Source organism: Podarcis liolepis (assembly GCF_965112155.1).
Source record: "Podarcis liolepis genome assembly, chromosome: 9".
Classification (NCBI taxonomy): domain Eukaryota; kingdom Metazoa; phylum Chordata; class Lepidosauria; order Squamata; family Lacertidae; genus Podarcis; species Podarcis liolepis.
Window position 1 is genome coordinate 66,622,862 of NC_139564.1, and position 13,043 is coordinate 66,635,904.

The 13,043-nt window shown below is 42.6% G+C and overlaps 1 protein-coding gene across 2 annotated transcripts in view; it reads right to left on the reverse strand.

Annotated features, from left to right (window-relative positions):
• Nucleotides 1-905: 905 nt before the first annotated feature.
• The window catches only part of TBC1D19 (TBC1 domain family member 19), a 73,029-nt gene continuing 60,891 nt past the window's right edge, over nt 906-13,043 (reverse strand). The window contains exons 18-21 of one of the 2 annotated variants that reach the window (XR_014515836.1): nt 12,802-12,893; nt 10,688-10,808; nt 9,584-10,464; nt 906-2,882 (exon numbers count right to left, since the gene is read on the reverse strand). Coding sequence is in view for 1 of the 2 variants with exons in the window: in XM_083460030.1 (XP_083316156.1) it covers nt 2,808-2,882; nt 9,584-9,654; nt 10,693-10,808; nt 12,802-12,893 (354 nt within the window). In the remaining variant the exon portion in view is untranslated. The remainder of the gene's footprint in view (nt 2,883-9,583; nt 10,465-10,687; nt 10,809-12,801; nt 12,894-13,043) is intronic. The other variant, XM_083460030.1, reaches the window with a different exon arrangement.

Here is a 13,043-nt window from a genome sequence, read left to right on the forward strand (position 1 = left end):
GTGGAGACGCTCCTTCAGGTATACAGGGCCAAGGCCATTTAGGGCTTTAAAGGTCGGCACCAATACTTTGAATTGTGCTTGGAAACATCCTGCGAGCTAATGTAGGTCTTTCAGGACCGGTGTTATATGGTCTCAGCGGCCACTCCCAGTCACCAGTCTAGCTGCCGCATTCTGGATTAATTGCAGTTTCCGGGTCACCTTCAAAGGTAGCCCCATGTAGAGCGCACTGCAGTAGTCCAAGAATTGCAGTCAGGCTGCTTCTTATCTCTGGACTCTCCTTTGGGGTCTGTTGTGATGAGCTCTTGGACTTCAAACTTTGCCACTGCACCACTGGTGACATTGGCTAAAAAAAGTGCTATATGGCATATCCACTTTTGGGACTGACTGCATTCTAACAGGATGTGGAACTTGTGCTGGTGTGGATCCCTACTCCCATTAGCCTTTTCTAGCATGGCCAATGGCTAGGGATGATGGATGTTGTAGTACACAACATCTCAATTTAAAACCTGCTTGTATGCATAACTGTTTAGTTGTAGAGAGAGAGAACAGGGATGTATTTTCACCTCACAAATGAGGTTTTATCTATGGAAGGTGTAAAAATGGGGAATGCTTCACAGTGGTCTGTAAGTACAGTGGTACCTCAGGTTAAGTACTTAATTCGTTCCGGAGGTCCGTTCTTAACCTGAAGCTGTTCTTAACTTGAAGCACCACTTTAGCTCATGGGGCCTCCTGCTGCCACCACGCCACCGGAGGACGATTTCTGTTCTCATCCTGAAGTTCTTAACCCGAGGTACTATTTCTGGGTTAGCGGAGTCTGTAACCTGAAACGTATGTAACCTGAAGCGTATGTAACCCGAGGTACCACTGTATCCCAAAACTGAACAACAGATTCTGCAGCCAGCATATATATTATGAAAGAAAACACCATTTTTATTATTTCTGTTAACAAAAGGAGGAATTAAGCTCCAAGGTCAATGCAATGGAAGCTTCACAACAACAGAAAGGCTGTGTACAGTACAATAAATAAAATACTTTTAAATTATGCAACTCAACCTTTAAAATACACTTTTGGGAAATGGGCAAATATCAGTGTAGGTAGCCACCATCTTACATGCAACAGAGCATAAATTTAAATTTGGACTTGAAATCATTTTTCAGCTTTGCTGACAGCTCAAAATCAGGATGATGAGAGTGCCACACGTATCAGGTGGACAAGTGACTCACAAGTCCCTGGTGCAAGTATCTTTGCAGTAAGGTCTATGCTGGGGGGGGGGACGGACACATTTTGTGGATCTGCTCAAAAGCCATGCCGTTCTCTTTACTACAAAGATTTGAATACTGCAAATGACAGACAACTTCTTAGAGCTGAGGAACGTTCATAAAACTTCCTTTCGATGGGGGGGAAAAAGTATTACAAGTTACGTCTTTAGGCCGCTGGGAATTGCAAGAGCAAAGTGGACCTCGTGAAACAAATTGGCCCAAAGTAACGCAGCATATCAATGATACAGCTTTACCGCGAATGAGGTCTCGACATCCAATCTTGGCCAACAGCTGTATGTGGTTAAATTAGAACAACCTGGTAATCAATTAGGATTTTAGGGAGGCTTACTGGAATCCCTGGAGAAAAAGGGGGGGGGGAGGAATCATCATCAGTAAAAGACTGTCTGTCCCGATGGCAGCGCGACTCAAGTCACGCAGCAATACGAGCTTAGACTCAGCGAGTTGATACACAAGTTCCTGGACCAGCAGGGGCTAGGGAAATGGCAGATGCAGCACATTCAGCTCCTAAAGAGGAGGTGGGAGCTAGGGGGGAGAAAACTATTGACGTCATTCACAAGCAACTGCTTTGGCTCACGTTCAGAAAGGCTTTGATAGGTTCTGAAGAAAGCTGCGCCGAGGCATTTTTATCTGTAATATAAAGCTTTGCAAAGCAGAATCAACACGGACCAAGGATAAAGGCTTGAGAATAAGTTGGTAAGGGCTGGAGGAGAAAGATTAGTTTCCTTCACGGCGCGGAAGGTTCTATGATAAGGACAATTGTTGCCGATTGGTCCTGCTGTCAGCTCCAAAACGAACAGGTTTTGGAGGTTTTTGGAGTGTTTCAAAAACTTACAAGACCTGTTGGTCCAAGGAGAACAGCAGGGGAAAGGGGAAAGGGAGTACGTCACAGAAAAAGGATGCCTCCATCATACCACCTTCAACTCTAAACTCGTCCACGGCCTCCAGCCAAGAACAATAAAACAAGATGCTTCTTCCATCAGGAATGATATAGAAAGGTTGCAAAGAGAGGTATTGCTGCGCTTTTTCAAAGGAAGTGTTATTATTACACTTTTAAAGTTAAATACTTTACAGAAATACTTTTTTTTCAAGTATTGCAGGACTTTTAAGATGATGGATGGTGTGACTGGATAATAGATTATAAGTGAAGACATCCTTTCCCCACCTTACAGCGTCAGAAAGGCAGAACTGAACTCTAGAATGATTATACGCTATTTACTTTTTGGTGCATTTAATTGTACATGCATTTGGGGGTTATTCCCCTTAGGTGGATTGGCTGTTATGTGATTTGTATTACATCCAGGTACTGCAGTTTGGCTAAAATTCAGCAGCATGCAGCAGCATGCAGCAGCGCTAACTTGATATGCAAAAAGCATTGGGGGGGGGGGTTCCATGTGAGAAGTGCAGTTTTAACTCTTGCAGAATTCCGCCCATTAACGTTTGAGCTTGATTTTAATGAAAGTGTTGCATAGTTTATTATTAGCATCTGATGAAAGTCTAGCAGTGCAGCACAGCAGCTCTGAGGAACATCAAGTGCCGGTGGCGAACAGAAAAATCTGAAGAAGAGGCATAACTTTCAGAGTCGAAAGATCAGCAAGTACAGCCTGGAATAAAAGGGGAAAATATCACGTTATGTTTATAATTAAGAAATAATAACTAATGACATCTCCTTAATTTACAGTATTTTTCGCTCTATAAGCCGCACCAGACCACAAGACGCACCTAGTTTTTGGAGGAGGAAAAGAAGAAAAAAAATATTCTGAATCTCAGAAGCCAGATTAGCAAGAAGGATCGCTGAGCAGTGAAAGCAGCAATCCCTCTTGCTGTTCTGGCTTCTGGAATAGCTGCGCAGCCTGCATTTGCTCCATAAGATGCACACACATTTCCCCTTACTTTTTATGAGGGAAAAAAGTGAGTCTTATAGAGCAAAAAATACGGTACTTGCTTTTGCTTTTATCTACAGAAATTCTCTTTGATTCTGAACCGTACTATGAGAGTTCTATACATAGTGGGATCAAGTACACTGAATCCTTATTTTAGGATTTAGGCCTCATTCAAATATATGCGGTATCATGGGTGCGGAAGACAGTCTAACATTTCACCTTGTATCTAAAAATAATTGTACATTAGGAACCCTTACCCTGCTTGTCTGGAGTAGTACTTGCGGAATAAGTCTTGATTTGTAAGAATGCTTCACAGTGAGCTTTCTCAGTGAGAGCGACATTTATTTTTGAAAATCTTATATTAAAGTAAGAGTGCTTAGCATAATCATGTACAGATGACCCACTTTCATAAAGGCAGCAAAATGCAAAGATCACTCTCCCCAGTCCAAATATTTTGAGGGACATTTTGTTCAGACGAAAATGATGCCTGGACAGAAAAGGTTATACCGTGCAATCTACACAATATCATGGAACTGTTAAGAAGTGGGACGGGAGAGGGGTAGGGATGAATGGAAGGATCATTTATGGAAACATAATAAATCATAGTTAATCTTCCCATGGCAACAAAGGTGTTAATCTTTAAAGCTTTAGAGCCCAAGTCTTGGATATTTAAGTAACCATATCCTCTGACATTTGTCTCCCCATTTTTAAAGTTTTGGAATATGGCCTTTTCGCAGGTGGCATCACCATCTGAAACAGAGATGATCACTACTGTTATTAGGGACTTTTCTGTGGTGGCTTCATGGTAATGATATTTCCGTCCATTAGAAATATATGAGATCTGTATAGCTAAAGGATGTAGCAGAACTTTAGATTGTCTGCCTTAGATAGGGAATTTCTGTTTCTGTATTGATAAAAGGTAAAGGTAAAGGGACCCCTGACTATTAGGTCCAGTCGTGGCCGACTCTGGCACTCATCTCGCTTTATTGGCCAAGGGAGCCGGCATACAGCTTCCGGGTCAGGTGGCCAGCATGACTAAGCCGCTTCTAGTGAACCAGAGCAGCGCACGGAAACGTCGTTTACCTTCCTGCCGGAGTGGTACCTATTTATCTACTTGCACTTTGACGTGCTTTCGAACGGATAGGTTGGCAGGAGCAGGGACCGAGCAACAGGAGCTCACCCCATCGCAGGGATTCGAACCGCCAACCTTCTGATCAGCAAGTCCTAGGCTCTGTGGTTTAACCCACAGCGCCACCCACGTCCTTCTGTATTGATCCATGCCATTATTATTTTTTGGGACAACAGTTTTTTTCTAGTCATAAAGTAAATGAATAAACCTGCTGTTTTTAAAAATGTCCTAATAAACCTAATCGAATGTGGGCCACTTGGGGACTAAAAGGACTTAAAAACGTATTAGTAACAACAACAAAAAATGCAATAGTACAAAACTAGCAAGGGGAGGGGGGAGGAAGAACCAAACACCATGAGCATCTGTGGTTTCTGAAAATATATGACGATGCAAATACTGGAAAGTGTACTCATCAGCTCAAAGTTTTAAATTGCATAAGGGCACGACTTATGTCCTGCAGAATGAGTATGGATGAACCTTTTAAATATAGCTCCCTTAATTGAGTTAGGCAAATAGCGGATGTGTGGGTAACTCTTGAAGCGTTGAACACGGAAAGAAGGTGATTGGTAATGAACTGGTTTTTAGTAATGTTTTAAAGAGTTTCTCTCTCTCTCCCCCCCCCCCCCCAACAAGTTTTCTGGCTTATCACTGTTAACTGAGAACAAGAGCATTCTTGTGTACAGCCTGATAGCTCCCATTTCATTTCCCCCTGCCTCTCAATATGAGTGGGATAAACCAGGGGATATTTCCAAAGCATTGTGGATTTTTTTGCTCCTTAACAAATCATGAACAGCAAGCCAACAACAAACCACGGCTGTAGCTTGGCTAGAAATTGTTGCCTGTTACGAGAGCCAAGCATGATCCCTGGCTCAGAGATGACACAAAACCAAGGTTTGTCTTGTTCTTGCCAGGCGAGGGGCGAAGTGAGAGCCACCTGGCAGCCCATATAAACACAGAACTGATACTCGGAAAACCACAGTAAGTTAGAAATCTGCCTTGTTATGTGTGAATGGGGCCGTAGTACAGTGGTACCTTGGAAGTCAAACGTAATCCGTTCCGGAAGTCCATTCGACTTCTAAAACGTTCAAAAAGTGCGGCTTCTGATTGGCTTCAAGAAGCTCCTGCAGCCAATCGGAAGCCGCGGAAGCCCCATCGGACGTTCAGCTTCCAAAAATAGTTCACAAACTGGATCACTTCCAGGTTTGCAGCGTTCAGGAGTCAAAACGTCTGAGTATCAAGGTGTTTGGGATCCAAGGTATATGAAAATTTTCTTGCTGTCATTGCTCATCAGTTCATAAGGTAAAGGTAAAGGGGACCCTGACCATTAGGTCCAGTCGTGGCCGACTCTGGGGTTGCGGCGCTCATCTTGCTTTATTGGCCGAGGGAGCCGGCGTACAGCTTCTGGGTCATGTGGCGAGCATGACTAAGCCGCTTCTGGCGAACCAGAGCAGTGCACGGAAATTCCGTTTACCTTCCCGCCAGAGCGGTACCTATTTATCTACTTGCACTTCGTGCTTTCGAACTGCTAGGTTGGCAGGAGCTGGGACAGAGCAACGGAAGCTCACCCCATTGCGGGGATTCGAACCGCCGACCTTCTGACTGGCAAGTCCTAGACTCTGTGGTTTAACCCACAGGGCCACCCGCGTCCCTACCTCAAGTTATATTTATTTCTTTGTAATATCACAGCCCACGTCAAAGTGCAAGTAGATAAATAGGTACCACAGTGGTGGGAAGGTAAATGACGTTTCCATGCGCTGCTCTGGTTTCGCCAGAAGCGGCTTAGTCATGCTGGCCGCATGACCCGGAAGCTGTACACTGGCTCCCTCAGCCAGTAAAGCAAGATGAGCGCCACAACCTCAGAGTCGTTGGTGACTGGACCTAACAGTCAGGGGTCCCTTTACCTTCACATTAAAGTTAAACCAGGGTTACAACAGATTCAAGAACAAAGCCCTAAGAAGGTAATCCTGCAGCAATTTGCAATTTTTTACCTCTACTCTAGCAATTAAGACAGATTAACTACAGATAAGCCTTAACGGAAGCAAAGTCTGGAAAGAGTAAAGCTAGCATATTTGAAGTGAAAAGCTCCAAGTACAGATTTAGTTCAGCAGTAGAATATAGTTTTGCTGAATTCTTGGGAGATTTAAAAAACTGAAAACTAAAAGTTTAGCCGAGGTGAAAGAGAGCCATGCTTCTGGGTTCCAACACGAGTGCAGTAGAAGCCTATGTATGTCTACTCTTAAGTCGTAATCAATCAATTTATTGCATGTAGCCAAAGGCATTCACAATAAAATCTGCCCCATTCTTCCATGGGACTGAATGTGTTTAGATATGACCTTAATCATCTTTAGCTTTAATCTTGTTCATGCCTGTCGAGCTTCATAGCAGCCAAGCCACCTGAATAGCTTTGGGGCTGCAAACTAGCCAAACACACCCTTTTTTGAAGGCCAGTCATTTTACCTAACTGGGGGAAAGCTAGCCATATTTAGTAAAAGTCTGGAGAGAGCTCTGCAGATGAACTGGAGCCCTAGAGATGAAGCACTGAATTAAGGAGTTGGGAAAGTTAAGAACGTTTGCGAGTTTGCCAACACAATGGGGCCAGGAAGCTTTTCAGAAAAACTCACCAAACCTCACAGCACTGGACTTAGCTTAAAAAAAAAATCCCCAAAAGGAAAATCCAAAAATTAGAATGTCACCCAGATTGCCACGTGTACAACTATCTTCCTGCTGGGTACAACTTGTGTCGACATGATGCAATAACTGAAAAACTAGCTCTTCAGGACAAAGTTCATTCCTTTGAAGGCAAGGTGACTAATACAGGTAAGATGAGAGAAACAAAAAGGGAGATCTTTAATGATACAGCAAGGAAATGCCAGTTTCCTGTTGGTAGTTCCGCTGCTCTTAGAGAGAATTAGGGTTTGGACAAATGGGGAATAAAATGGGAAAATGTGATTCAGTGCAAGTATGTATAAAGTGTCGTACATTGGGGCAAAATATCCTAACTTCATTATAAACCTTTAGGCCCCAGGGGAAAATGTTCCTTTTTAACTGGGCCTTTGGTTGATTTGATAGATATCCTATGCCAGGCATGTCCAAAGTCCGTTTTGGGGGCCTAATCCGGCCCGCCAGACAGTTTAATTCGGCCCCGGCAGTTTATTTCCTGGGGTAAAATCCCCCCCAAAAGACTTCAATCCTAAAAAAAGTCAACAACTTTGGTCGGCCCTCATGCATGTTCACTCCATCAAATCTGGCCCTCTTTGAAAAAAGTTTGGGCACCCCTGACCTTTTAAAATGTGGGGTTTTTTGGGGGGGTTATTGGGTTGTTTTTATTTTGATTATAAATTTTGTGGTTTTTTATTTGGATTTTGTTCTGTGAACTGCCCTCAGACCTCCACGCATAGGGTGGTATATAAATTCAATAATAATAATATACACTGAGCCAGCAGTGACTGGCAGGAATGAGATCTTGGGGTCATGGCTAATAGCTGGGTGAAGAAGTCCACACAGTATTGCAGCAGCTATGAAGAAGGTGGATTCTACACACCATGGATCATTAGGAAAGGAGAAGAAAACAATGGTGTGACCAAACTCGTAATAACTATCATCAGGATATTGGAGACATGGAAACTGGCAACCAAAATGCTAAGGAAGCTGGAAAACCTCTCCTACAAGAAGAGGTTACAACATTTGCACATAATTTTGATGTGTAAAATTATGCATGGTCAATTCTGTGTCCAGGGCAGCTGTCTACCAGCTCCATCTGGTACGCAGGCTGAGACCCTACCTGCTCGCGGACTGTCTCGCCAGAGTGGTGCATGCTCTGGTTATCTCCCTCTTGGACTACGGTGATGTACTCTAACTTGGGCTACCTTTAAAGGTGGCCCGGAAACTACAACTAATCCAGAATGTGGCAGCTAGACTGGTGACTGGGAGTTGCCGCCAAGACCATATCACACCTGTTCTGAAAGATTTACATTGGCTCCCAGTACGTTTCTGAGCACAATTCAAAGTGTTGGTGTTGACTTTTAAAGCCCTGAACAGCCACAGCCCTGTATATCTGAAGGAGCGTCTCCACCCCCATCGTTCAGTCTGGACACTGAGGTCCAGCTCTGAGAGCCTTCTGGCGGTTCCTTCACTGCGAGAAGTGAGGTTACTTCTGAGCAGGTGTGTAGAATTGCACTGTGAGAGTGTTATATTGTCTCTTGAAAACCTACACATAGCAGAAATGGTTTGTAGTAAACATATTTTTTCCCAAAAAAGTTAAAAAGTAGTCATGTTGGCCCAGGAAAAGGGTTCCAAAATCCATTATTAGGGCAGTACCATTTATTAAGGGACGCAGGTGGCGCTGTGGGTTAAACCACAGAGCCTAAGACTTGCCAATCAGAAGGTCGGCGGTTCGAATCCCCGTGACGGGGTGAACTCCCATTGCTCGGCACCTGCTCCTGCCAACCTAGCAGTTTGAAAGCACGTCAAGTGCAAGTAGATATATAGGTACCGCTCCGGCGGGAAGGTAAACGGCGTTTCCGTGTGCTGATCTGGTTCGCCATAAGCGGCTTAGTCATGCTGGCCACATGACCCGGAAGCTGTACGCCGGCTCCCTTGGCCAATAAAGAGAGATGAGCGCCGCAACCCCACAGTCGGCCACGACTGGACCTAATGGTCAGGGGTCCCTTTACCTTTACTTTACCATTTATTAAGGCAACTAACATGTCCCAAAATAGCCTTTATCAGGCTAGATGGTAAAACAAAGCAACGAGGGAGAAAGCCTCATCTGAATACTTGCTACTTCCTCCAATATTCTGGAAGGCTCTTAGCAGATGAAGATTCAGAGCTTCACCACCAGCCAGTTTCTATCCACTCCACTTGCCTTGTTCAGCCTCTGCCCTGACTGAAGTTCAGCAGGACTCGAAAACTTGTACGCTTTGGTTGGCCTAATAAAAGTATTGCCCTAAAGTAGATTTAGGAATTTCTCTATCATACCTCTCAGAACAGTGGTGCATATTTTAAAAAGCGTACACTGAAAGTATATGAAAGGCCCTAAGTGTAATTGAAAAAAATAATTCAATTATTTCATCGTGTTTATAACCCAGTTTAAACATTCTCCTTTGTATTTGTCATAGGAGTATCATGAGCTTCATCCATATATTTTCATAACTTCCTTTGAATATTTAGCCGAGATAAGAATTTCAGTAGAGAGCCTCACATTGCATGCTATGTGCACACGGAGCTTAAATTACTGTGGTTGGCAAGATGTCACAAACTATTTCCATTTTCTCCCACTGAAACTTATCCTTACTTCAGCTGCAGCCAGTGATGTCACCTCCATTAGATTCACAGCTCGGAAAGCAAACACAGCAGCTGCCAGGACTGAAAAAGAATGCACAATATTTAGACTGGCGGCCTACTAATTAGTTGCTACAGATATTTTGGTCTAGCTATTCTTTACGTTCAATTCAGTAATACTTAGTTTGGGAAATATTATATAGCCAGCTTAAATGCGCCATTCTAGTCAATTTGTGACAGTTTCATTTTAAAGAAAAGACGTACGAGAAAGTCACTTAAAGTGCTCAACAGAATAAATATATTAAGAATTTCTTAATGTGATATTTGCCTTACTTGTAGTTCTATAAATCATGTGTCAACACGAATAGAAGTTATTAAAATTGCAGCTGTTGTATAAGGGATTATTATTTTGACCAGAATATAATTGAAATTAATAAGCTTCTGCAACGCAGAAATAAAGAAAATCATCACACCATTAAATCTAGCACCCGGGGGACTACCTAAATTATATAATGCAGTATTTGAATGATTGGTATTAGTATTTGTATTATAAACGGGACACGGGTGGCGCTATGGTCTAAACCACAGAGCCTAGGGCTTGCCAATCAGAAGGTCGGAGGGTCGAAGCTCCCATTGCTCGGTCCCTGCTCCTGCCAACCTAGCAGTTTGAAAGCACGTCAAAGTGCAAGTAGATAAATAGGGACCGCTCCGGCGGGAAGGTAAATGGCGTTTCTGTGTGCTGCTCTGGTTCACCAGAAGCGGCTTAGTCATGCTGGCCACATGACCCGGAAGCTGTCTGCGGACAAACGCCGGCTCCCTCGGCCAGTAAAGCGAGATGAGCGCCACAACCACAGAGTCGGCCATGACTGGACCTAATGGTCAGGGGTCCCTTTACTTTTATGCCAGTTCTCAGAATAGCAGAGGTGAGTGAACAGGACAGAGGCCCAGCCACTCTCCGTTTCCAAAATTCTAAGTTTTAAGACACTGAGTCGGAGGTCACACAATGAAAAGCTACTGAAACCATGCAATTGCACACGAGGATACTGAAGCCTCTTGTGTTGATATCATTTTTCTTTAAAAAGGGAGAATGTCAATACCATCAACAAAATATGTTTACATTACCAGCAAGAATTTCCAGAGAGTTGTATCCCAGAACTCTGTCCCACAAAAGCAGAAGCTGATCTGTAGCTAAGTAGCCGGAGAATGCTCGTACCATCCATTTAAATGATATCCTTAGACTATGAGTGGAAAGAAACACACACTATTATATTTCCCATAACATACAATCACTGTGGATTTGCCTTTTGACTTAGATGTGCTTATGTGGATTTCTGAGCCTTAAACGGAAAAGAGCACAGCTAAAGCCAAAGCCAACTAAAGAAAGTAATTCTTCTTAATGCTAAATCTGGCATGATACACTCAGTTCACTCATTCAGAATCTATTTGCTATCTGCTTCTTGAGCTTAACAGTATTTCAATATTCAAAATCGAAAAAGAAAGTACTGTTTAGCATCTATTGTAAATGCATTCTCCTTAGGGGAACAGCAAATGTTATGTGTCTCCACGCAGGTAAGCAAAGATGTCAACCTTGATTTTTGTTACTCTGAGTTTGTACCTTGAAGCAGGAGTCTTTTTCAGACCTGAAAAATCATCTTTAACCCAAAAACGTGTTTTGGGACCCGCTTCTTAACTTTTTTAACCTGTATTTGAATTGTGATATTTCTAGTGTTCCTGCCCACATCTGATTCCGTTGTGGATCCCAAGGGAGGAATGATATACTGTACTTTTCCGTGTAGACTAGGTTTTTTTTTTTTTTTTTACTAAAAATAATGTTAAAAAGAGGGGTAGTCTTATACACGAGGGCAATCTCCCCCCATTTTCTTAATTTTAAGTCTCCAAAAATAGGGGGCGTCTTATACACTGGGGCGTGTTATACATGAAAAAATATGGTATATCGTTTTTATTTGATTTTACAAGTGTAAAGTTATAACAATACCAAATACATAGCCATATAAAGAGATTTCTCTGAATTTCAAGATTTCCCATCATCCCCTCCCTAGATCCTATTGTCAACATTCTCAATTGTTTATGACTAGTTATGTTATACAGTGGTACCTCGGTTTTCGAACAGTTTAGTCTGTGTTCCAGTTTGCAAACTTTGCTTCAAAAGTCAAACGTGCTCCGTTTTGAGTCCTGAGCTTCTGTTTCTACCGTTGCACTGCTAATTTGCGTCCCCCATCGTAATTGAAACCTTCCATTTCTGTTTTTAACTGTTGCACTGCTAATTTGCGTCCCCCCCATTGTAATTCAAGCCATCTGTTTCCGATTGCAGTGTTCTGAGGTGATATTTGGAGCTTATATTTGGTGCTTTTGTTTTTGCTATTTATTTTGCATTTTTTGTTTTTGAGGCTTTTTCGGTTCATTTGTTTTTGTGACCATGTGGAACCCAGTTCAGCTACTGATTGATTGATTGATTGATTGTGTGACTGCAGAAATGGATAAAAGCCCCCCATCCAAACAATGACTAGCGTCTCCACCCCCATCTTTTTGCCCGGACGCTGAGGTCCAGCGCCAAGGGCCTTCTGGCGGTTCCCTCATTGCGAGAAGCAAAGCTACAGGGAACCAGGCAGAGGGCCTTCTCGGTAGTGGCGCCCGCCCTGTGGAACGCCCTCCCATCAGATGTCAAAGAGATAAACAACTACCTGACATTCAGAAGATATCTTAAGGCAGCCCTGTTCAGGGAAGTTTTTAATGTGTGACATCTTAGTGTATTTTTGGTCTATGTGGAAGCCGCCCAGAGTGGCTGGGGAAACCCAGCCAGATGGGCGGGGTACAAATAATAAATTATTATTATTATTATTATCTTCAGTGCAGGTCAGGAAAAAAATAATTTTAATTTTTATCATCTATAATACTGTCTTATTTATTTTATAGTACAGCACATTGATTATTGCTTTCATTTTAGGGGTTCTTTTTAAAAGTCTGGAACGGATTAATCCATTTTGCATTACTTTCTACGGGAAAGCGTGCCTTGGTTTTGGAACGCTTTGGTTTTGGAAGGGACTTCGGGAATGGATTAAGTTTGAGAACCAAGGTACCACTGTATTTGTAATTTAGTAAACCTTTTCAAGTTGTAAGCTGCCTCGGGCATGGGTTTAACTACAGAAAGTTGGCATGCAAATATAATGACGACGATGGTGTCAGTTTTTAAAGGTAAGGGAAAATACTTACGGCTGTGCTCCTATTTCTCGAAGGTGATAAAACAGCTGTGGTAGATGGGTTTGGAGAAGGGTTTCAAACAGCAAACATAATGATACAATGCCCTTTAAAAAAGAAAGAGTATAATAATTTACTTTTTATAAAAGCACAACCATACAACAAGTGTACCTCTTACTACTAATGAGTTTTAAAGATAGTGAAAAAATACCCAATGTAGTTCATGCATAGATTGAAAACATACATATAACAAGTCA